Source organism: Lissotriton helveticus, chromosome 10, assembly GCF_964261635.1.
Source record: "Lissotriton helveticus chromosome 10, aLisHel1.1, whole genome shotgun sequence".
Lineage (NCBI taxonomy): Eukaryota > Metazoa > Chordata > Amphibia > Caudata > Salamandridae > Lissotriton > Lissotriton helveticus.
Genome location: NC_136071.1, coordinates 226,196,781 through 226,223,078, shown reverse-complemented (window position 1 = coordinate 226,223,078; position 26,298 = coordinate 226,196,781). Strand labels below are relative to the sequence as shown.

Here is a 26,298-nt window from a genome sequence, read left to right as displayed (position 1 = left end):
ATGAAGCTGCAGCCTTTACCCCAGTCCATCGTGTTGCTATGAGTTTTATGCGGCGCGTGAGGTGTGTCTCCTGGAGCAGTGTGATCTTAATGTCATGCCGGTCTAAATATGCCAGCACTTGCTTAGTTTTTCTCGGATTGTATTACCTACTCCTCAGTGTGTCAATGCATGTTGTCGAATCATGTTTGTGTGAGGTCATCAATCCAAAAACATTTGTAATAACTGGTGGTGTACATGGCATAACAACAACATCCCATAACCCTAGGCAACCCAAATTTGCCAGAGAACTTCCATTGACCTGTTAACTGGTAACCAAGAACACAGTGAATATCGCACTTAGTCTAATGACTATCTCTGGTCAGAAGAACTGTGAGCATACGGGCTGTACCCTCTTGGAGGTCAGTTTCCCCTCAAATCACGGGTGACCCGGGGCCAGTACATTTCCAATCTGCAGTCCAGAGCCCTGCAGTCTTTAGTTTGGTCAGGCGCTTATGCCTTATGCGGCTGCTGCTAGCAGTGGATCGTTTTTTGCGTGGGTTGTGGCATATTCCTATGCAGCCAACATAATCCGTTGCACCCACAATTGTGCTGGTTGGTTGTTCAAGTGCAGTCTATTTATTCTAGTTTCAGAACCATCGTGATCTTCAGGCCATCAAAGTTCATTCACAACATCCAGCATGCAATTGCCTTGCGGATATCGCAGCCTTTGTCTAATTAAAGTTCTAAACCGAGTCCTGCTCAGTTTCTGCATTGTTCTGGTCTCTATCTTCACATTCTAGCTTTTTGAGGTACGCCATTGCATCTTTTGGACCTGTGAAAATCTTTGATCTTCCATCATGCTGTATTTTCAAACATGCCTGATATTGCATGATGTATTGCAGTTTCATGGTTTGGAGTTCTTCGCTTTACTTGTTGAAATTCTCCTCCCGGGGCTAGCTCTTCAGGGATCGAGGTACCGACGGACAGTGCGGGGCCTCCTTCCAGAGCAGCCTGCCTGGTAGAGGTGAGGCAGGACTATCCTACTATTGAGGATACCTGGGTATGACCTGACAGACAAATGAAAAGCAGGAATACCGGTGTTGTATAAAACTTTACTTTATTGTACATTATTTTTCACATTTATTGCAGCAGCATTAGCACGTATTAGTTCTGATCCTGACGAAAGCCGCTGATACTTTGGTATAGATCAACAGGCTGAAACATGTTGACCATTAAGTGACAGTGGTTCTATATCCATACCACTGTGCTGTTCCATTTTAACCCTGTCAAGTAGAACGCATCAATAAAGTTAAATAGTGATTCCACTTAGACAGTTTTAATCTCACTTATTCACCCAGCGCTGCATACCTCATTACATCCATCATCTCACATATGGGATTACCATCCTGTCCCTAACCTGATAAAACATCTCTGAGCTCCTTCTTTAAACACCGAAGTAGTAGCTCCCAGTGGTGACTAGGTTTTCCACACTGGTAAGGAGGACCCATATGAAGAAGCATGTCACCTTCGGGTGAGTGAGGGTTCTTATCCTTAAGGGATGTCTCCCCTAGTCACTTTTTACTAGTAGTATCTTGCTTGAGAGAGACACTATTCATTTGCTTACACACACATGTTTGAGACTATAGGTGTTCATTTTTGGTATTGAAATTCTCAGTGTGCCGACTTTCCGCTATAGTAAAATCTGCATATAACGCAATCTCATTTCCTTGATATATTGTATTTTCCTTTTCACGTGCCAGACGCAAAGCTGTATCATGGTCCCTGTAATTCAAAAGTTTGGTGATAATGGGGCGGCGCCCCCGGCACAGGGCAGGGGGGCCAGTGATCTGTGCACACGCTCCACGATAAACAGTGGAAAAATGCTCAGCTCCCATCGATTCCTTCAGCATTGATTCTACATACTGTTCGAGCTTCCCTGTGTTTGTGGACTCTGGGACACCAGTAAAACGTAAATTCCTTCTTCGCGAGTGGGTCTACAATTCCTCCTTTTTTTTTGCTTGGATAATTGCTAATATTTTCTCCATGCCAGAGCATTTGTCGGTTACTACTGCCAGTCCACCTTCCACAGTAGTAATTCTTTGCTCCGCCTCCTGGATACGGGCCCATGCTTGTCTAATTTGTTTGCCATATGGTCCATTCTTAGGTTCAAGGCATCAATTTTGCTGTCTATCGACTGAAGACTTCGCCGCAGTGCTTGCAATGTTTTCTCCTGGGTAGAATCACTCCACTCTGCCATTTCCTGCCTTTGGGCCAGCAGCAGAAGGGGTTGTTTCTTTGCAGAGTGCCGCGTGTCGAAAGATAGGTTTGATTAATGTTTATCTGTTTTGCTCTTAATTCTCGTGTCATACCGTGTTCCACCCCTGATTCCTGTGAGATGTTTAGTGTTTGCTTAGACTGTATGTACGATCGCTGGGTATAGGGGGAGGGAGGCCGCCACCAAGGTCGCCTTCGACCCCAGGGCAGTCTGGCCTATCCCCCACTCGGTGAAGCTTCTCTCTCAGGGCCCAGTCACCTCACCACAGGTTGCAGCTTTTTCCGCAGCCCGGCTCACGGCCCTGCAGCGATTTTCCCCCCAGTGCTTCACCCTCCCCCCCAGTGCTGCTCAGAGTCCTCTGTCAGCCGGTCACTCTACAGCAGGGGTCTCCAAACCGGTCCTGGAGGGCCGGATCCATGCCAGATTTTTATTTATTTATTCAAAGTTTTATATAGCGCGAACAAGATCCTTACAGATATCAGAGCGCTTCACAAAGACAGGGTAGGGGCAATAGGAGTGAACAGAGATAATAGGAGCAGTATAGTAGTCACTAACATGGTAGGATAATAGTAACATAAATAAAGCATATCAATATACACTCAGGTAAACAAGTAATATAAGACGGTACAGGTCATTGATCTCAACACATAGGTGTTCAGGTGCACCTTAGGTGTTCAGGTGCACCTTGGGTGTGTGGATGGCTTAAACCAAAGCCTTAGTGTAGAGAGAACACTGAGTGGGGGTATTGGGAGAGTGAATCAGTAAACCAACGTGTATCATATATTGGTAGTGACAACATCAAGTTAGAAGTATAGTGCCAGAGGACAGGTGAGCAGTGATACAAAGCAATGCAGAGTCTCCGATCCAGCACCAATAGTGTTCAGGAGATCTTGGCCAGAAGGATGGTTTTCACCTCTTTCTTGAAGAGTGCAGCGGAGGAGATCAGCCTGGTTTCAGGCGGGAGCGCATTCCAGATCCTGGGTGCCATTCCAGAGAAGGAGCGCTTGTATGTTTTCTCTTTCCGGAATCTACGAGGTTTCAGGAGTAAGTTTTTTGAACTTCTATTGGATCTCGAACCTCCTGATATAGACAACTTTTGAGCGAGGTAGTTGGGTGCATTGTGGTGCACGGCCGCGTGTGTCATAATTGCAATTTTTAACTGTATTCTGGCTTCAAAAGGCAGCCATTTTAGAGACTTTAAGTCTGGGGATATATGTGAATGCTTTCTTGAGCCAGTTATGAGTCTCTCTGCAGCGTTCAGGGAGGCTCTTAAGGGTGCAGTTGTGGATAGCGGGAGTCCACTGAGGGCCACAAGTCCGTAGTCTATTCGAGGGATGACTAAAGCTTGTACCGCAGCTTGGAAGTCTTCAGCAGGGAGGAAGGGTTTAATTTTCCTCAATGTGTTGATTTGGAAATTAGCTGCTTTTGTGGCTTTGCTAACGTGCTGCTGCATGTTGAGCTTGGCGTCGAGTGTGATGCCTAGGGATTTCGCCGAATCCACGATGGTAGGTTGGACATTGAGTGCTGTTAGGTTCTTGAGCCATGTTTGGGTGGTGGAAATTTTCGCCGGGGGTGAGATGAGTAGGAACTCGGTTTTCAGAGCATTTAGTTTGAGGTGATTGTCTGCCAGCCAAGATTGAGTATTAATAAGCGTGGAATTCAGATGTTTGATATCTTCCGGGGATTGTAGCTTTAGGTAGAGTTGAGTGTCGTCAGCGTACATATGGAATTGGACATTGGATGCTTGGAGCAAGGTGGCGAGTGGTTCCATGACGAGGTTGAACAGTGTGGGGGAGAGAGAGGATCCTTGTGGAACATCTTGTGGAATAACTACATATATCTAAATGGGGATATCCACAAAATCTAGCATGGATCCGGCCCTCCAGGACCGGTTTGGAGACCCCTGCTCTACAGCAGCTTAATGGCCAGTTCATACCTCCGTGGTTGCGTCGCTTAGTGCAATCACAACCAGGCCGCAGCCGCGACCTCCATGTCATTCAAATCTGAGCCGCGTCTGGGTGTGTTTCTCATCAGCCCTGTTGCCATACTGCCTCTAGACTACAGTAGAGCGCTCTGTCATGCCTGGCGTATAATTTTGGAACTTTTTAAGCTCTTGATTGCAGTTGCATTGTTGGATTTTGATGGATTAATTGCCTCGGCAAGCAGAGCCACACTATAGTGCGGCCATCTTTCTTTGGGCTCACTAGTCCCTCCCTCCCCCCCCCCTCCTAAGATGGGTGATAGTTAAGAAATATCAGTATACTGTGAGCACTGCCGTTATGAATTCGGTTTTAAGTTAATTCTACTATGTCTTTAATTTCCGTCTCCTAGACCTAACCATAGTTTTCTGACAAACTAAAAACAATTAAAAAAAGATTCTGTCTTGAAAATGAAATGGTGCATCATTAAGAAAGTTGCACATGCATAGTGGTCTCAAATGCACATTTTCCATATGTTTTATTGTGCCACTGTGACTTCATGTCTACCATGTGCTATTTAGCTGTACGATTCAGAGTTGAATGCACTAACAAACATGCATTTTTTGTTTTTCACTCTTTGGAGAAAAATGTTTGTCTTTACTCTTTTTTATTTTTTATTGCATATTACATAGGAAAAATCTCCAGTTACAGTTAATCGTGATGTAGGTACAGAACGGTATCTACATTACAGAAATGCAATTACCATTAGAACTAATTCAACAGCTCATGAATATGTTCTTCTGATTGTCTTTTTGATAGTTGAGCTGATATACATTTGTCTTTCATATGATTATTGTAATCACATGGACACACTACTCATTGGACGTGTGTCTGATTGCTTTTCTCTGTATCCCTACTAATGTATGTTATTCTGTTATATACATAAAGTAAATTCAATCGCTTTGCTTTTGTGTGCCTGTTTTTATTCATTTTTCTTTCATTCATTTCGTTACCCATGATTGATATTGTTGATCCAATTCAGTTGATTTGTGCATTTGCTTTGTTATGGTTACATTTTTATCATAGACGCAGAAATATCTGGCCCAAGTATCTGTTTTATTATGTACCCTCATTGACTTCAATTGCCCAAGCTTGCAATAGGTTATTGGGTTGCACTTCCTTTGTACCATACCTAGCATTACACAGCAAGCAAGAGAGCCATTAATTAAACCAGCACGTTCCTGAATTAATCCCACTTATTTTGAATCCCACAGCACTTCTAATTCAGTCTGAGACATAATCTACAAAACTAAGAGAAAAAGCTACTCGACAATAATTGGACCTACAAGATCATACCAGCCCCAGCATTAGTGCAATACAAAAAAGTATAGCATAACATAGTGCTTTTTTTGTATAAATGATTTTTTAAGTGCTGAATTGTACAGAAAGAAAAGACTGCATAAAGAGAAGATAAATTAATGGCACATTAAGATTGTAGGAGGTTAAGGTGATAATCAACATATTAGTCATACCATAACACTAAAGTACAAAGCACCGTAGTATGAGCGGAGAGGAGACACAAATGAGTAATAAAAAAACGTCATACTAGTTGCCCCAACGTTGGACAACTAACTTCGTACATGGGTCTCTCTTGTGCACACCAGTCCACACCACTTCACCACTACCATATCGTGGGTGGGAGCAGAAGCCTTCCATCCAGCTGCTATGTCGCCTTTTGCCACTATTGTGGCCGTTCCCAAGCGCGCCAGCGCCCAATCTACCCTCGAACCCCCAGATTCCTCCAGGACCCCAAGCAGTAACAGCAAAGATAAAAGTTGCACCTCCCAACCCATCACATCAGCCAGTTCCCTTGTTGAATAAGGTCAGTAACTCTGAAGCACCGGACGCAACCACACTATGTGGTAAATGTCAGCAGGGCCGTGGCAGCAGCTCAGACAGGTGGGATCTGGAAGAAGGTCCACCTTGTGTAATCCGGTACGAGTGAAGTAGGCACAGTAAAGGTAGTAGGCCTGAAGCAGGTGGAGCGTGGATGATCTCTTGATAACTCTAGGAGCCATTATGGCATCTCGACAGTCAACATCTTCCATGGGACCCAACCAACCCTCCCAGTGGGCTCTAATGTGGTCAAGTGTATGAGGGGTATTAACGACAAGGGTTGAGAGTTGCCCCCCTTTCCCAACAGGCCCCTTAGCATTTTAGCCTCCAGAGGACTAACTGCAGGAGTAGAGGCGTCATTTGACATGTGAGTGTAAAGTGTGTGTCGTAGCTGAAAATATTTGTAAAATTGAAAGGGGTGAGTGTATATGTATCCTGGAGTTCCTGGAAGAAGCGTATGTGAGCTCTGGACCACACGTCTCCTAGTTGCATTATGCCAATGAGGTCCCATTTTCAAAAGCCATCCAGCGCCCCCACATCGCGCAGCCATGTGCCGTACCTGGGGGGGGGGAGGGGGCGTTTGAAGCATAAGTTTGGCATCCCGATTGAAAAATCGGGGAGAGGCCCTCCAAGCAAGAAGAACTTCTTCTGCCGATATTGGCTGGTCCTGATGCTGAACTTCCGAGCGCGACTTACATGAAAGTGGTACATCGTGCCGGAAGTGAGGATCTGCTTCAGATTCCTGTCTGGGGTTCACGGTGTACAGGCAGCTTTAGTAGTCTGCAAATGTTCGTGCAATGTCAAGAAGGGACTGAAGAGTGTGGCCGTGCTCGCCTATGATTTCAAGAATTATCCTGTTCGCCAGAGGAGGCAAACCATTACATCCATTTGCTGTTCTTGTCCCGCCCTCCATCCGTAGACCCTGGCCGTTGAGGCGTGCCATATTTGCTTTGGCGCTTCCAGTGACAAAAGGCGAATTTGTTCACTCATTAAATCTAGTTGCCAGGGGTGTCTCCCTGGGATTCGGTTGTAATGTGTGCCTCTAGCCAAAGGGCACGGGCCTCCAATTGAGTTAGATGCTGGGTGTGTACTCGTTCTAGCTCCCTAAGTCGGCCATTGGCAAACCCTCTGTTAGTTGCCTTACTGATGCCCATAAGATGCAAACCCATTGAACCGATCCCTTGTTGCCTTGGAAGTATGCTCTCAACTGACCCTACAGTGCCTGCGATTAGGATTTGTCCTGGAGGTACTAAGCGTTGAGTCGCCACATAGGGCATGGAACTGAGACGGAGGAGAAGAGGGGCGGGTCAGATATTCCGCATGGAAGAATCTGGGCCATCTCGTGGCAGTCGAGAGCTGGCATGAATATAACATCTATGCAGGAGTGGGTATAGCATGCATATGAGGTGTAAGAGTATTGACAGTGACAGGGGTTCCACACCCTCCACATGCCACAGAGGTCTAGTCAGAGACGATGGGCTCTGGCAGAGGGAATGCCAGTGATGTCCTTGTCCGATGCGAGGACCACATTGAAGTCGCCCCGATCACAGTCAGTCCACTTGGGAGGGCCAACAGTACCCCAAAGAGGTCCCCAAGAAGGGCCTATAGGGATGCAGGGGGTGTAGGCACACATGAAGTTAATAGCTTGTACCTCAACTACACAAGTGAGAGCAAGGAAGTGACCCTGAGAAACGCTTGTTTCTTGTGTGATATTAAGGGGAGGAGTGTCAAAGCAAGATACACTCCTCGGAAGCCTCGGGCATAACTAAAGTGATAGACCCAATCGTGGACCTGACGTGCCAGGAAGGAACAGTGGTTTCCTAATACATGGATTTCCTGTAGCAGTAAGGTGTCTGGAAGAAAGGAGCATGCGTATCTTAGGACTGCAGTATGCTTCCTACGGTCCAGTCACCCATTAATGTTCCAGGACAACACCTGTGAAGATCCCATGCGTGTAGGGAGATCTTGCGCTGAATGTGGGGGCAGAGAATAATCTATCCTACATGGAGGATCTTTCAGGTCGCTCGCTACAAGAGAGCATTGATCAACAGTGTACCTGGGTTGTGGTGTAGCAATAGCTGCACGTACATGCGTCTGTGTGATAAAAAACAGGAGCATAAAAAAAAGTTCACCTCCCAAATCAGAACAGTACACAACCCTAACCCCCACCAGCACCCCCCCCCTCCCACTGCATGCTTCCATCCAAGAAGCATCTGTCGCCCATAAACTAGAAACAAAAACACAACACAACTCGATAATGGAACTGGAGTGGTGGACATCTCCATCATGTAGGATTAAAGACCACCATCAGGAGGTAAGTCATACAGTACGTAGCTAGGGATAGCACCCGGCACCTGCCAAAAGCCAGAAAGTCTAGTGAATCATAGCGTAGCACTCTGTGACAGGTCGGTGTCCTCCAGGTGCTCAGCAGGGTGAGAAGAGATAACGTCTTGTTGGCCCTCCGAAGTTGGCAGGGAGACCACCGCAGTCAAGAGAAAAAATGATGGTGCTGTGGATGGAGACGGGTTTCTCACAGGAGGGGGTGGAGAAGGAGAGTTGGCTTTTTGGGCACCGTGTCCTCTGTCCGAGTTCCTTTTCGGTTTCACAGCTGAAGTAGTCACCTAGTCAGAGGACCCAGGTTTCAGTCGGGGGAGCAGCTTGGCCCATGGAGTGGCCACTTCCCAGTGAGCCAGGTCCAAGCTGACTCTGGATTGTCAAAGAAGTGAGTCTTGTTTGCTTACATGACTCTAAGCCGAAGTTCCTGTTTAACCTCCTCGCATGAACGGCGTTGCATATGCACCTCTCTGGTGTAATCTGGAAAGATGAGCACTTTGGTGTCAATGCATCTAAGGTCTGAGTGGGAGTAAGTCATTCTCAAGATTGAGTCTCTATCTTTAAAATTAAGGATGCAGGCGATCATGGGTCCATGTGGCGTCCCTGGAGGTGTCCTGGGTTTCAGGGCTCTGTATGCCCTCTCGATCGCAAACCATAGGAGACAATTGAACAGAAGGTATCCAAGATTTGGATTTGGCTTGGAGAAATTCTGTGGGGGTCCATGCCTTCAGGGATACCCGGGAAGCATATATTTTTGCGCTGAGATCAGTCATCTGCATCTTCGGCACGTCGGTGGAGTTCAGCTGTATTCCAAATTCCTCCGATTTCAAGTTGGTGACCTCATCCTCTAACGTGGACATGCGGGTCTCAGCGGTTATGCTTGTGGCATTGCATAAGTCTTGGCACAGAAGAGCAACATCTACTTGTACTTTGCTGATTTTGGTCTCCACTGCAGACTGGGATGCGTGAATGACTTGTAGAATTGCAGCCAAGTCACCCTCTGGTGACGTTGTTTTGTCCAGAACATTTCTCCTGGCTTGACCCCAAGTGGTGGTGTATTTGTCTATCCCGGTCTGGGAGGTTGCTGGTAGTTGGGTGTGTCTTTACCCATGGTGGCAATGGATTGAGGCGTTGTGAAGGACCTCTGGGGGGGACCTGGCCCGCTTGTTGCAAGAATACAACTGCAGGAGCAGCTGGGCCTAGGAAGCCAGAGCCCCTGGTCCGTTCAATACTGTCCACAGCTGGGCATGGCAGATGCCAAAGGGGGCAGGGAGGGTCCTCAGGATACAGTTCAGGGCACTGAGCGACCTGAGACCTAAGTTGAAACAGGAACACTGGCTGAGCGGGTCAGTATTGTGCTCTTTACCAGGCCAGTTGTAGTGCTTGGGGCACTGGAACACTTCTGGCTCAGGCATCCAGAGACAAAGCATGGGAAGGGGGATTGAATGTATTCCCATTGGGCTGCAGTCAATTTAACATAGCTGGTAATCGGGCATCATGTCTCGGCAGAGGCGGGCCCCCAGGGGATTCCAGGCCCACTTTCCCTTGAGTATTCTGTGTCCAGTCCAGGCCGGTCAGTTGTATAGCAGCTTATAGAGGCAGCGGGTAAGTGGGCGACCTCTGGTTGGGAAGGCTGGACCCACCAACGAAGAGTGCTGTTCAGTCCTAAAGGCATGGGCAGGCAAATTGGGCAGAGCTCTGAGTCGTCGGAGACCAGGTGCGCAGGACCGGCTCTCCCAGGGCGATAGCCCCAGTCTCCCACAGCAGTCTCTTAGTCGCAAGCTACTGGAGACGCTAGCTCCCCAAGTATCAGCAACACTGTCCAAGCGGCAGTGATAGTTAAGTGAGGCCACTAAGGATCACTATCACAATAAGGAGGTGTTCCTGCAATTGAGTTCCTGGGTGTGGTGACTGCAGGGCTGGTAAAAGGGGGGTGGGGGAGCCTGGCACTGAGGTAGACATACCTGCTTGACTGGGGAGGATCCCTCTTCCACAGGACAGTGATCAACAATCGGACCGTTCGACACCGGTGCAGTCAACAGGGGAGGTCCATCAGGGCTGTGCGTTAGCAGGGGGGCAAGCCAGCCCGCAGAGCAGAGGTTGCAAGAACCCCTAGGCTCAGGCTGGACATCCTCTCACCTGTACTCTGGGTCTCTGGGTCGAGCAGGGGAGGCATGCGTTCAGGCACATATGCGGCCGATAGGGCGAACGGGCCTCCAACGTTGGGTCCAGCAGCACACCGCTGGTATTGGGTGGGCCTCACATACCCGCTCCACAGTGCACCTAGGCCTCCTGCAAAGAGGTAGGAAGTGGCTACTGGGCAAGATGCAACCCCACAAGCAGGCGGCGATCTGGATATTTAGGCTCCGTTTCCAGCCAAAGCGCAGCAGCCAGAACCGGACAGCGCCACCTCGGGCTCAACAGCATGAGGAGCATTGCGGCAGGTCGGGCAAATGGGGCCCAGCGTCTCCTCTGGATCAGACAGCATGCAGGGCAAGTCCAGGGCATCTTTAGGTGTAGGTATGAGGTAATGGATATCCTGGTGGCTTCTGGAAAAGAGGGGATGACGGAGGGATCTGGAGCAGTCTTGGAGTGCGTGACCACCATCTTGACGCTCCAAGCCACCACAAAAATTGTTCAGTTTAATGTATTTTTCTGTTTAGTCTATAACTTAGCTCAGCTTCGAGTTTGGCGTTTCCAGTGTGTTTGCAAATTTAGGACCCAATACTGCCAGGTAAAGGCCACTGTATAATGTCAATTGAAGGGGCTTTCTACCATCACATGTAGAGAAGTGTTGAACAAAGATCCCTGGTGCAAATACGTTATGGAGTCCACTTTTGCAAATAAGCCAGGCGTTTGTTCCAGAAGTCTATGTTGAGACAATTGAATTAGATTTGGCATCCACTGATCTGCAGTTGTGTGCTTTCAAGGCACATTTGGCATGGTCAGACTTTTGCAAGGCTTGGCAGCTTCCCTCTCGAGTCTTTTAAAGTTTATCATATTTTTTGGGAAGCTGTTCTATATAAGTAATTTACAAAATTACATTTGGTGTTTTTAAAAGAACGTTCCTAATACACCAGAGCACATCTTAGCATGTTATCAGTACAGGAATGTAACATTGCAGTACAAGTAGTGAATCTTGTTGCTGCACTGCGAACTTTTTCTGTTTCTGCTTTGTGGAGTCTTAATTGAGAAGTCAGAAATATTAGAATAATTCCCTGCTGTGTGCTGGGCCCATGGAACAATTCATATCAATACATATAAATGTTTGTGTATCAGTGGAAAGGGTGAAAAGTCCATGTCTATATCTCAAAAAACGCACATGCAAGGTTTTTCAGATTCTAGACTGTAATACCAAAACAGCCCTTCTCAAAATTACATTGCAGCAATTATGACAATATCTATATACCTATGTAAAGAGGAAAAGTGCCGCTTACATAAAGAGTTGATAAAGACCTCGTGCCACTTTAAGGCTCCAATAGCTGCTTTTTGCACTCATGTCTTTTACTAATTGTTGCTTCACTGTCCATTCCGTTTTATTTGGCTTGTTTGTGTGAGTTTTTACACCTTTTCTATTTGGTTTTTTTCTCAGAGAAATGTATCTCTGATCTCTCATTTTTCTGCTTTCACTCAATGTCTTTTACATGCGGCAAGAATGGAACGCCCTTTTTTTCATCCTTTTCTGTATATTTTATTCATTCTTTTCTGTATATTTTATTCCTGTCAGAATGCCTTCCCTTTTTGTGAAATACCAGTCATGTGGGAAAAGGGAAACTGCCTCACGCCAAGTGTACGTAGTCTCTTTTCTTCTCAATCCATGAAAGTGTGAATTTTGTTAAACAAACTTAAAGCCCCCTAAAGATTGCAAAAAGGAATTCGCATTTGAGACAAGCAAGAATGTATGAGTGCAAAGAAAAGCCCCACATAGAACAGATTGCTTCCACTGAGATGGTGCCAGCACTTCCAGAAGCCCTCGCAGAGGAAGATCCAGAGTGTGTTTCAGGAAAAGGTGAGTAATCAGAGAAACATCATTGTCGTTTTGGTGGCCCCAATTGACGTCGTAGCCCACAGCTTCAGCTTCAAAACCATTGGCTCCAATATGTTTTCAGTTGAAGACCAGCTCAACGACAAGACACTATCACCATTCTAGTAAGTGTTTGACACTTAGGGCACTTAGTTGTCTCCTTCTCTGTCGAACCATTTGATAGTCAACATCACTGCAACATCCATTTGACGGCAGCTACCATTGCCATGCCATATTTCTATGTTGCCTAAATTAATGTTGAGATTTGTCCAATTTTTCCTGAGTTGCCTGAGAATAGGCGGAGAATGTTGCCAGCTGAAGAACCATCTCTGAAGCCTTAGGGGCCTTCTTGCTTAGCCATCCACACTGAGAACACAGTGCCGACACCAAGGTGACCCCCTAATCTGCTGTCGCCTCCAAGAATGGTGTCACGATCAATGTCTCAGATTAGGAAAACGTCCCTGTCATCCCAGCGTTCTCTAGATCATCATGCTTTGCCTCAAGCTTCTCTTTTACCTCTGAAAGACTCGGGTACTCCACACACGCAGGGGAGACACAGATCACCAGTAGTGTAATTTTCGTGGACCAGTTGACATGTAGGAGATTTCAGATATTCATACACACCCACATGCCTTTCAGAATCTCTGGAAAAGGTGTCTCCAGTGGATGATATAACCGGTTTTCAAGATGTTAATTTACAGAAAAGGTCCCAATCGGGCATTCTTTTTAAGAATGATAATCATTAATGAATTCTTAGAAGGCACGAAGAAAGTATTTCCTACCAGAGAACACCTCTTTCACCTTTGGAGCTCCATTTGGTCTTGTCAAAATGAATGGGTTAATTATTTAAACATATTCACAGGTCCGTTTCCGCATATGTCTTGGAAGACTGCCTTTCTAATAGCAATCACCTCCACTCATAGGATTAGTGAAATTCAAGCCCTCTCAGTGGAGTAAACATATTCAGTGTATCGTACTTTTAGGATGGTGTTGAAAACTTACCAGTCATTTCTCCTAAAGAGACTATCCGATTACGACATTAATGAAGCCATCCCTCTTCTAGTTTTCTTTGCCATCCCATCCTCTCCAGCATTGCATTCTTTGCACACTCTGGATGTTGGAGTTCTTTGTTTCTCCCTAGATAAAACCTACTCTTTACGCAAATCTACACACCTCTTTATCAATTAAAGTCATATTCACCAAAGTCTGGCCACCTTAAAACCGTCCATTGCCCTTAGCCTGTACATCACTGTGTTTTCAATTTGCTTATAATCCACTGCCACTGAGACTCTGACACGTTTTTGCTGCAGAAAAAGCAGCCCTCCTTCCGTGCAATTGTTTTGTGCATCAGGTTAGCTTCTGAAATTCTTTTCTAGCCTCCAAAATTTGCTTCAGAAAGAAAAGACTCCGTGAGACAGGACATCATGGGTTGTGGAAGCTCCTGTATCCTTAGTTTGGGGGCTGGAGATATTTTAACGTCTTAGAATGTATACCCTATCAGTCTGCACCTTTCTTCATTACTTTCAAAGGTGAAGCAATGTAATTTTGTGAAGGGGTGTTTTGGTATTACAGTCTACAATATAGATTATCTTGTCTGCATTATGGTTTTGGAGGCACTCCAGAACAGATGGACATATTAGATGCTTCATCCTTTTTACTGATATGTGGACATACATATGTATTGATTTGAAGCGTTCAGGCATCTCTGCTTGCAGCAGAGATTATTTTAACGTTTGTGTCTAATGAAGATCACAACACTGCAGAACCAGGACTGCAAGTAAGTAACCATGTTGTCTTTGTTGCACTAATGAACATTCTGAACCCAGCTCTAAATATGTTCCTTGGGTTTTTCTGGTCATTCACAGGATGACATCATTGATGATGTTGCCAGCTTTCTTGCTGCAGCAGAGACACTGAAGGAACGAGGAGCGTACAAGATCTTTGTGATGGCAACTCATGGCATACTCTCTTCTGATGCGCCGATGTTGATCGAGGAATCTGCGATCGACGAGGTAGGACTTGTTGAAGTATAAGTCACGTGAAAATGAAGTGCCAGAAAGTTATGTTTCATCCCACATAATTCAGGATACTCATTTATACCCTTGGAGATACCTCCCATGAGATGTCAGATCGCAGCAACTGCCAATTTACGTTAGCAAATATTAGGTAAAACTAGAGATCACAGAGTATTATTTTCTCCATTAGGAAATTCTGACTGTGTTGAGTGGGGGCAGTTCTGTAATTGTTTGTTCAGGAGCAGCAGTATCGGAGAAGTAACATTCTCCAGTATTAGGGGTGTCTTTCATAGATTCACATGCCTGAATCATTCCCCGTCGTCGGAGTGGGAGTCCCACGGTACATAAAAAAGTAATAGTATGCTAAAATATATATAGCAAATACCAATTATACCAAACCAGGAAGTAAAGTAGCCCCAGCTACAGTAGAAAAAACTTCCACATTAGTGACTATCCCTGTCATTTTGTATAGCCCAAACTGCAGCCAATCAGGCGACAGCACCCACTAGAAGGTTCTCCCCAGAGGCTCAGGCTGTCAGATTTTTTACCGCACGTCGTGTGAAGGGAGTCTCCCTGAGCTCTGCTCAGTTTCTTCATTTACTTCATTTTTATTAAATTTTGTGATGTCTTCTTACATGAAGTTGATTTGTTGACCCTGTGTCACTTGTGGAAAGCTGAGACCGTTTCCGGTTATCTTCACGAATATATGGATCATTTTCTCTGCCTGTCGCTGACATGGTAGGATGAGAAGGGGATGTTCTTGTGATTTGGCTACCCCCCTTCTGATGTGGGAGGATTTTCTTTATTTATATGGCGCCTTTATGTTGCAGTGATGTTTTTGGCTTTACTTCACCAGCTGAGGTTGCTTCAAAAGTAAAGGGTCTTTGACCTACTCTGAGTCTGCCTCCCACATCTACGCCCACGAGATTTACTCTCAGGCGTTTAGACTCGTTCTGCGCACTTTTCTTCTGAGAACGTGCCAGCTGGTTGACAAGATGCTCTTTGTATTCTACGACGACAATCTCTGCCGTCACTGGTGCTCTACGGTTTCACAGGGCTACAGGATCCTGTTGACAGTGCCCTCTTATGCACTGGTTGTAAGTCGCAGGGAGCTGCGCAACCGACAAAGAGCTTCGTCGACAAACAGCCTCATAACCGAGTGCAATTTTGCCTCGTCGATGGTGAGCCTCGTCGACGACAAGCCTCGTCGACCGTGATGGTGGCATATTCAACGGCGGGCCTCGTCGACGACGGGCCCCGTTGACGGTGCAGGGTGTCCCTCGTCGACGCTGAAGAGCATTCGTCGACGCTGAAGAGCAATCGTCGACGGTGAGGAGCGTCGTCGACGGTGAGATGCCTCGTCGACGGTGAGATGCCTCGTCGACGGTGAGGTGCCTCGTCGACGGTGGGATGCCTCGTCGACGGTGAGGTGCCTCGTCGACGGTGAAGAGTCTCGTCGACGGTGAGGTGCCTCGTCGACGGTGAGGTGCCTCGTCGACTGTGAGGTGCCTCGTCGACGGTGGGATGCCTCGTCGACGGTGAGGTGCCTCGTCGACGGTGAAGAGTCTCGTCGACGGTGAAGAGTCTCGTCGACGGTGAAGAGTCTCGTCGACGGTGAGGTGCCTCGTCGACGGTGAGGTGCCTCGTCGACGGTGGGATGCCTCGTCGACGGTGAGGTGCCTCGTCGACGGTGAAGAGTCTCGTCGACGTTCGAGAGCCTATTCAGCTGAAATAGTCAACTGAAAGCTTTGGCGACGGTTGGCTCAATACCAGTGGACCACTGACAGTGGCCCTTCTGACATGTGGTCCATCAGCAGTTGGCCATTGGCACCCAGCATCTCTTGGCTGTCAACAGGGGACCTATAAACAGTGCAGTTGGGGCCATTAACAGTGGTCACATCGACAGTGGGCCCGTAGGCTTTAGGTCAGTACACAGTTGGCCCATTGACGACAGTTCAGCTAGTCAATAGCAGGCTCGTCGACGACATTCTAAGTCGACAAAATACTCTGTTCATCAAACATCCTCAGTGATGGTGAGTTTTATTGTTGAATGTTGGCCAAGTTAAGGATCAGTTTCGTGGACAACAAGTAGTACGTCTACGGAGGGTTTGTAGACTGACAGCGTCAGCGGTCACATCCATAGTAGTTTAAGTCTGCAACAGTTTTCCTATGTGGACACTGAGGGTCAAGTTTTTTGGTTGACCTCTCTGATGCTGTACCCAGTCCATGGTTAGGTTCGTCGACGCTTGATTCAGTTGGGTTTATGTACAGTGTTCCTTTAGCCTACTTATTAGTCGTAGCCTCCTTTCAGCAAGATCCTCCGGATGGAGTGATGTCTTTTTACTCGACGCCATATTTTCTTGGAATGGCTTAAGACTTAGCCAGACTCTTAGCCTTGGTTTCTTTGGGATGCCATGTCCTATCCTTTGACGAGATCTTGCATGAATCTTTATTATTCTATCCTCCGGCGGATTTTGACGGATTTACCCTCCTCATGTAAGGAACGGTGACGCGCTTTCGTCAAGCCCTTGTCACCAAGATAGAGGCGGAAGTTTTTTTTTTTTTTTTCTCTTTTAATTTTAGATTGGCAGAGATTTTGAGCTCTGCTTAAGCCAAAGATCGGCGCTGGTGGCTCTCTGGCAATCTTTTAGCTCTCTGGACACAATCAATTTTGACATAGGGGCACAGAATGTGAGTATCCATGAATACCCCTAAACTGACGCTTCTAGAATTTTTTAACAAAATGAATGGAAGGAGATCATCATCAACAAAACACCGTGCAGTGCACATTGCATCTCCAAGTTTTGCAGTATTGTGTTGCGAAGTTAGGGTTGTAAGAACCCTTGGTTCCTCGCCCACAAGTTCAAACTGAGATAATGGCCGTGCCTTTTTATAGATGTTACTTCTGGGCCATCATATTGGCCAGACAATACCGCGCCTTCGATTCTCTACAGTACGGGGATCAACCCTTTCGTGGTGCCCGAGGACAGTTTTCATTTATTCCAAGAAGTTCCACCCAGTATCTGGTATACAACTGTATTATTCGACTCTAAATCGTATAACAGGAAGTCGTTTTTCCAGGAAACTACGACTTACTTTAGAGCCCATCTTTATTCCATTCCAAGTGGGATAAGCGTGGAATATCTCTGGGATTTAATTTGGTCACCGATGCCATTTATCTGTGGGGAATTCTAATTGTGATGCCAAAAGTGCATGCTCTAGAGTTTGGCTATTTCTTTTCTGCTACGCCTTCATAGTGACCGCATTCACCTCATCTACGTGAGTCATTCACAAATTGACTTATGGATACATCAGGGACCGTCGGAGTGGTTCTGAATCTAATAAGGAGTTAGGGTTTTTCCTCTCAGTTCCTCATCAACTAGCTGGTCAGAAATGTAGCGCCAGATTTTTGTCATCTCTGCGCAAATTTTTTTCAAATGTTGTACCTCAAAAAGGTTTTTCAAATGTTACTGCCAGAGGACCTGACAAGTGCACTCGACCTCCAGAGTGTCAAGGTTCAGGTGCCAATCCTTCCACAGCACGGGACGTGGCTGCTCTTTCCTCTAAGTTATAATCATTTTCTATCACAGGCCTATCTTTTTAGGACTCTCGGTCCACTCCACGTGATTCTTATCTAGATTCTGGCAGCCTATCTGTGTCTGCAATACATACGCATTCATCATTTCTGAGACAAGTTTATTTAAGAAGGATCACTCTTCTTAATAAGCAATCCAGTACATCCAGACTTTGCAGTCACTGTTTCAATGCCTGGTTTTTATCAATATACCATGTCAAGTCCTAATTATTCCTAGTTACGACACAGGATTTTCTAGGAACAACAATCAATGCAAATCCAGCAGGGGTGTTTTGTCTCTTGCGAATGAGAAGCCTGCAGCTCTTTCTTGCTGTTTCTTTTACGTACATTACAGCCTATTTCATTAGATTCTCGAAATTTCAACTGGCCATGACCTCCACCTGCATCCTGTTGGTGTCCTTCTGCACAGGATAAAGCTGCTAAAGCAACTGCATAAGCAGTGGTTTCAGGCCTCTGATTCATCTGAAGATCTCATTACAATCACTCCTCGATGCGAGAGGTTTTTTCTTGGGTGAATCCAAGACAGAAATTTGTACACAAGGTGTGTTTTTTCCTTCAAAAAGTATTCAATTGCACAATCACCATAGACGCATCCCTCGGGAATTGGGGAGCACTCTTTTAGGGGCTGAAGGTCTACGGGAAATGGAGCCCTCATATAAGGGGCTTGCTACATCATTCTGCTGAGCGAAGAGCCATATTCCTTGCCCTCCAATTTTGTTGCGCAATAATTTCAAGGAGACAACTGTACTGTGGCGCATAGACAATACAACTGGTATGCACTATGTCACTAAACACAAAGGGCTAGATCAGCTTTGTTGCCTCAGGAAGCCTGTGATCTATGGGCATGAGCGATACAACGCACACTCAACTTTCTGGCGATTGCATGTTCCTGGTACAAGAAACAGTCTGGCAGGCACTCTCAGCAGAACGACAATTTCCACTCTCGAGTGAGTTTTCTTCTACGGACGGTGGATTCAAATTTCGGCAGAGGGGTGCATCCAGATCTGGTCTTTTCGCGACCAAGAGGAACAGCACATACTGGTTCTTTTCAAGTTGGCATCCCCACAAGGATTTACAGGGAAATGCGTTTGTCGTCCAACTGATCTCAATCTGCTTCCATTTTCCACCGATACCTTTGGGTCTCAAAGTTCTGCGGAAGAACAAGATAGAGTGGTGTCGAGGGTTCCTCTTTACCCCTGATGGCTTCGCCAAGACTGGTTTACTGAGTTTCTCTTTTTTCCAGTCGGAGTGCGAATCAATTCGGTCGTGTCCACCTCCGGATCTATTTTTCTTCCAGAGCGGCCAGGTTTATCACCCGGAACAGCCATCTTTGAGGTCAGCGGCCTAGCCCCTGATTACCTTTGGTTCGCCCATCTAAACATCCCTGCGGTTTGCAAGGAAGTGTTAGCCATAACAGGGACAAGGTCTCAAATGGAAATGTTTTTTTTGCGGTATCTGATATTGTTCGGCTGTACTTCATCCTTTTACTAGGATTGCCTCATGCAACTCTACTAGTTTTTTACTGGCAGCAGCTCCAGATGCCGACGAGATGGGTCAACATCTTTTTATTCTTCAAAAAATATAAATCAATCCTTCAAAGGAATTTTCAGAATGTTTTTTCTACGCCAGTTCGTCCATTACCATCGAGACATCTCAATGTGGTAATAGCGCAGTTCATGTGCTATCCTTTGAACCTATCCTCAGTGATGATCTAAGATGACTTAGAAAGGTGTCATTTTCTTTTTTTTTTATTGGCTTTGACATTCCTCTATTAGAGTCAGTTAGGTTCAGATCTTATCGATTCTTTAGCCTTTTCATACAGTTCATCTATAACTCTGTGGTGGTTCGAGTTACTCCGAAATTCATACTTACAGTGCCTCCGGAATTTCTTTCGGATCGAGCTGGTAAATTTAAAGGCATCTTTTCCTCCACCACTATCAACAAAGGGGTTTTACATACACTTGATAGTAGGAGAGGTTTCAAATGTTCTATTTACAAGGGATAGTTCGGTTTCGCAGATCCGATCAATTAATTATTAACTAGGGTACGATTAGTTAAAACCCAACAGGATCTTGGCGAACAGTTGCATTATGGATCTTTGCTCCGATCGATTTTTTGCCATGCACAAGTTGGACAGCTTTGCTAGCAGCCCCTAGAGCGCACTCTACCAGGGCGATGTCTTCCTCAACTGCTCTGTTTGCTGGAGTTCTTCTCCAGCACATCGGCAGAGCGGCAACCTAGGTTAGTAGGCATGCTTTCACCAATCACTACTGTTGGTTGCAGCCAGTGAGACCGATGTTTCCATGTGTCAAGCAGTTCTATGTAATCTTTTCTACTAAGGTGAGCCTCTGTTCCCACCTCCTTTTTTCCTGCAGTCAGACGCTTCTTATACCGTTTTCAGTGTGAACATTCTTCACTAGATGCATTTTATCATGCTTCGGGCTATGTTAATGCATTTTATATATTTCATGATAATGTGCACAGTTTGACAAGCTGGGTTACTATGGCGTCTGCCTAGCAAGGATATTTACTGCTATCTACTCTGATTCAGGCATGTGAATCTATGAAAGACACCCCTAATACTGGAGAAGAACAATAGTTACTTACCTGTAATCTGTGGTTCTCCAGTATTGGTGTCTTTCACAGATTCACATGCACCCGCCCACCTCCCCTTCAGAGGCTCTTAGGATACATTGGTTTACTATCACTCCGTGCGAGAAAATCTGACAGCCTGAGCCTCTGGGGAGAACCTTCTAGTGGGTGCTGTCGCCTGATTGTCTGCAGTTTGGGCTATACAAAATGACAGGGATAGTCACTAATGTGGAAGTTTTTTCTACTGTAGCTGGGGCTACTTTACTTCCTGGTTTGGTATAATTGGTATTTGCTATATATATTTTAGCATACTATTACTTTTTTATGTACCGTGGGACTCCCATTCCGACGACGGGGAATGATTCAGGCATGTGAATCTATGAAAGACACCAATACTGAAGAACCACAGATTACAGGTAAGTAACTATTGTTCATCTTTACCTCTTAATTGAATGTTAAGACAGCAGACAAAACTGCAAGATAATTGTTATACTCGGGTCACAGAGATCTCTTATTAATAAAATTGTAAGCTGGTACCTGACCTAGCTATAAACTCAGAAATCTTTAAGTATCCTTTTGTAGGTATGGCAAGTTGTTTTCCATCTTGGAATGCTGCAGGTATTCACAAGGTTAGTCTGAACTATTCTTCATGCTGGTCTGGCTCCTCTTCATTTGTGCAGTTTTCCAAAAATGATGTTCTCTGGGACCTTCTTTTCTTTTACTGATATATAATATAATATAATTTAATTTGTTTTTACCCTGAAAATGCTATTCATTCAATACATCCTGAAGGGCAAACATATTATTTGCTTCAAATTAGTTTAATCTTCCCACAACTTCTTTTTATCCTAGTCCCTTGTTTTAGCTGCAGTCCTACAACAGATGTGACCAGGGTGACCTCCTTTTCCAGGAAATGGCTTACTGGCTGTTTCGCAGTTTTGGGAGTATTGGCAGTGCAGTCAGAATGAAGAAGTGGTGGTCTGATATGTCTTACTGAGTTCTTGGCAGTCGATAACCAAAAAACTAAAAATAAAGAAGTACAGCACAAATTGCGTTTAGGTGAGACTGTGGGCGAAATGGATGTTGGAGCGCAGAGGAATGATGATGTATGAGGCCATTGACAAAAGGAAGCACTTACAGGGGAGGAAATCGATGAGAAGTGGGACCTGGGAGCACACACAAAGAATCTCGTAGTAGTGCAGGGAGTAACTTAGGTAGCCACAGTAAGAGTGAACAGTTGTTGAGGCAAGTGGAAGAAAGTTAATATTGTGATTAAAATGCTGAATTTCAAGGAGACCGATGTTGGGTACAACCTAGAAGACTTTTGGGTAGTCCAGGAAATAGATAAAGCTGATATTGAAAAGTGATGTTGCAATATCTCCACCTGAATTTGTACCATAGCATAAACGCTTTTAAAAGTGACTTTGAATGAGGGGATTTTATGGTGTTCAACTAAAGCAAATTGTGTTCACCTTCACCCAAATATTCTTTTTGCTGAAGCTGTTGGCCAGTGGTTTGGAAATTGGATCTACCTGTATTTTATACTGATAGTCTGATCAAGGAGTCTCTGGCCACACATTTGTTTTTAGTTATGCAATTAAAGCAAACTCACACTTTCTCAAAATGTTCATGATTGAAGGCTATCGGGTTAGTCCGGGTGTTACGCTAGGAAACGCCTTCTTGTGGTGCTGCAAATTAAAAACAATATGGGTCTCAAATTGGTAAAAAGGATTGTATTTTTCTTTCGCGGAAAGGTTTCAGCAGTTATGGATTTCAGTGAATTGACAGCACAGTTGAAAGACCAGAGGGGTGGTGGTAAGAGAGAAACACCTTGCAATATGTGCCTACAGGTCAAACAGGAGACAAGGTTTTTTCCATTGTCTTGACTCTTCATTCCAATGTATGAGACCAGGCTTTTTAATTAAAAATTTAAATTTGTGAATCGAGCAACAAGGGCTTACAGGATAACACTTGAGGCAAGGTCTCATATACGTAGAACATGAGTTGTATGTAAAAACTCCAATCAGGATGTTTGATGCGTATTCAAACCTTTCAGGCTTTCAAGTGGCACAAAAGTTAGAAATATTAAAGAAAGACTGATAAAAGTAGAGATGACAGCCAAATTAATGATTATTGGGGCATTTGGGAGAAAACAAGAGAAAAAGGCATTTTCCAGTATTGAATCTTTGATATATTTATATGGTTGAATCATTCCTCATCGTCAGTCTGGAAATATCCATAACTTTGGTTAGCAGAAACGGGGTACAAATGGTAATAGGCCTCATCAGGAATGTTGGTTTTGTAGCACATCCATTTCACTTGAAGCAACCGGAAAGATAGGTGTAAGTGCTGAGGGCACTGACCACGATTTCTTTCACTTCATATGCGACAGATTCCCTGAGAAACCTCTGCTCTAACCTGTATTTGATCTTAGATTGATTACTTTTTTAGCCTTCCTCGGGCTTCAGCCAGCCCTGTTTTCAGCTCACATCAGACTGTGTTGTTTTTCCGGTACTTCTGGGATTTTCGCTTCAGTACTTGCCCAAAGAGATATGCAGCTGTCACCTACTGTCACTATGACTAACAAGGGGAAAAGATCTCTTCAAGTCCTGCCTGGACTGTAGATAAAAACAAATTTACAATGATGATCCTCAAGAGAAATGCTTATATTGCCTTTATCCCAATCATAAAGCGTCTGCTGCCTCTGTAAGTCCTTCCCTTCAAAGATTGATAAGGACAGGGAAAAGATGTCCGCTCTTTACTTGCTGGAAACTAACAGACTTGCCCCTTCTAAAGGGAATGCACCCTGCTCAGGGGGAGATTGTGTAGAAGTACTCCATCTATCACTTCCATGAAGGTGGTTCAAAAAAGTAAGCATATGGAGTTTAACTCCGCTGGAATTTACTTCCAGAGTAAGCAGCCACCTCCTCTAACCATGTGAAAAGTCTTCCTCAGAGAAGGTACTAAAAAAAGGGTGAAGAACAACCTTTTCAAAAATTGTACGAAAATCAAATTCTTGCTTTTAATAATCAGTCAGACATGCGGCTCATGTACCAAAGATGTGCCTCTGACTAGAATGCCTCATCATCGATGACCGAGTAGTGCTCTGTAGTCTATCAGGAAGCCACTGTTGATCCATTCAATGGTGTTAACTACCTCAGTGACAAATATCCTGATGTCAGTGATGATTGCTTTTCAACTATTAATCTTCTCACCGTTAAGGATTTCTGCACATCACTGGTGCATAAACTTGATTCACAGCTTAAAGCAGGTGATCCTGACTTAAAACTGGCTTCTGACAAAGTCTACAGTCCTGTTCAGCTGGACCCATGTAATGTTCCTGAATTTGAGGAGGTAATCTATAAGGAGAAGTAATGGCATCAAGGAGTATGACTAGCCGCCTCTGACCTGAGCAGGCCGCCTGGGTAGTTATCATCTGTTTTACCCATACTGTTTATACAGGGACCCAGCTATGATGCAGGTCCTTGTGGCATTCATGGTTATGTTGCGACAGATGATGGTTGCATTCCAGAGGTTATTTCCATAGCACCTGCAATTTCATTCACCCACAGCGCCAATGCTACCACCCTCTCTCAAAGCCAACACCTCCGCCGCCGTGTCCCCTCCCACCGACACCAAAAGACATCGGAGAACAGAGCATGTGTAACTGACCTTCTCTTCCAGGGGATCCTCATCAATAGTCATAAGCACTGAATATTCCCGCCCATGTGCGGGACCCCGGAAACAATATAAAAATATATATGTAAAAAACACATATATCTCGCTCCACATATATGTATGCACATATATTATTTTTCTCACACCAATGCAGCTCCATAACTGAGGCTAAAAACAATGTAAACACATATACATGCACTGCAATTATCAAGAAAAACAAAAGAAAAAAACACATCATGTCAAATAACCTTTGAACTTTGTGTTTTAATGAGTATACCACTCATTCTGAAAATTGCTTGTAAATAGACATTGTTAGCCCTCAGGCTGCATTGCAAAACAATAGCATAGAAAATGAAACCATTTTCAACAAAAAAACTGGCACCGTGCCTTTAAGGCAGCCATGACCCCGGGCTTCCCATCATGCCTCAGGGGTGACAGTTAGGTCAGTTGTTCTTTCCGGCTCCTTCAGTCAGGACCCTGGTGAAACAGCTCCCTTTCTTTTTGGCTTTTTGTCAAAAAATATTCTTGTTATCTACAATTTTTTGCTTTCACTCGACGTCTTTTGGACTTAGGGTGTTACTGCTACCTTTTTTAGGCTTAAAAAAGGTGATTTTTCTGTCAAAGATGCCTTCTCTCTTTGACAAGTGCCCTTCATGTGGAAGGAAGATGGCCAAGACTGACACTCATTCAGTGTGTATCCTGTGCCTACCAGCTTCTCATTCCTCGAAGACCTGTGAACACTGCCAGGTTTTATCAACCAGAACTCTTAAGGAACGTGAGAGAATTCGTGTTTATGGGCTTTCTGAGAGAGGAAGATCTCCCAAGAAGCAGAAAAGTCGGAAGGCGCGGTCGACGTCGAAAGAAGCCCCGACGTCGGCGTCGACGGTGACGAAGAAGATGTCTTCAGCGTCAACATCCAAGGTACCTCCGCTACAGACAGCGTCGAGGGATAGGTCGCCGTCGAAGTGGAAGAGTTCGACGGCGAGCCACATGACGTCGAAGCAGCATCGTCATGCTGCGACGTCGAGGCTTTCTCCGTCGACGCCAGGCCACCGGCGTTCGACGTCGAGTCATCCTCCGCCGACGACGAGTCATGGTCGTTCGGCGTCGAGGGAGCCTTCGTCGACACATAGTCGATCGACGTCGAAGCAGCCCACGTCGACGCCCGATCAATGGCGTTCGACGTCGAGGCAGCCTCCGTCGCATTCAAGCAAGCAGCATTCGGCGTCGAGACACACCCCGTCGCCGACAGAGCACAGGCGATCGGTGTCGAAGCAGCCTCAGTCGTCGTCGAGTGGACGTCCTTCAACGGCGAGATGCTCTATGCCGAAGGGATCGGTGTCGAGGAAACCGCGGTCGACGTCGAGAGAGCGTATATCAGCTCGGCGTCGATGCAGCCACTGTCTATGGATCAGCGGAGAGCCAGAGAACAGAGCGTTTCCCAGTCAGTGAGCATCACTCCTACAAGATCACAGGAGAGGTCGCCTTTGAGGCAGTTGCTGCAGGAGACGGAAGGTGAACCATTGGACCAGTCTCGGTCTCAATTCGGTTCTCCAGGATCAGCATCGGCTGCGGAGGTGGGACAATCTCCGGTGCATGAACCCCCTGCCAAGAAAAGGAGGGTCGCAGAAAAGAGATCTCGGTCGGGATCTTCCTCTAGATCTCAAAGGAGCCGATCCTCGTCCTCCTCATCATCTCACAGTGGCGGATCCTCGGATGGACGAAACAGCGGTTCACATAGGGAGAGATCCAAGTCCCATGCAGGATCGCAACAGGATCAAGTGGATCAACCTCCACGGCCACGTTCACCTGTGAAGGATACCACTCACAAATCTCCTTCTATTCATCTTTCTCCAAGGTGGAATAGACCCCTTCACCACTGGGCAGAGGACAAGGCGATGGCTGATCGGCTAAAGGCATATCGAAACCAGGCTCTTCCCCGAAAGGAACAGTCTCGTTCTAGACATTCAAGTGAGAAAAAATCTTGTCAC

The 26,298-nt window shown here is 45.6% G+C and overlaps 1 protein-coding gene across 2 annotated transcripts in view; it reads left to right on the top strand.

The window, feature by feature from the left end:
- Positions 1-26,298, top strand: part of PRPSAP2 (phosphoribosyl pyrophosphate synthetase associated protein 2) — a 444,139-nt gene that overhangs the window by 373,855 nt on the left and 43,986 nt on the right. For both annotated transcript variants that reach the window (XM_078665175.1, XM_078665176.1), the window contains exon 10: positions 14,293-14,439. In XM_078665175.1, coding sequence (XP_078521301.1) covers positions 14,293-14,439 — 147 coding nt within the window. The remainder of the gene's footprint in view (positions 1-14,292; positions 14,440-26,298) is intronic.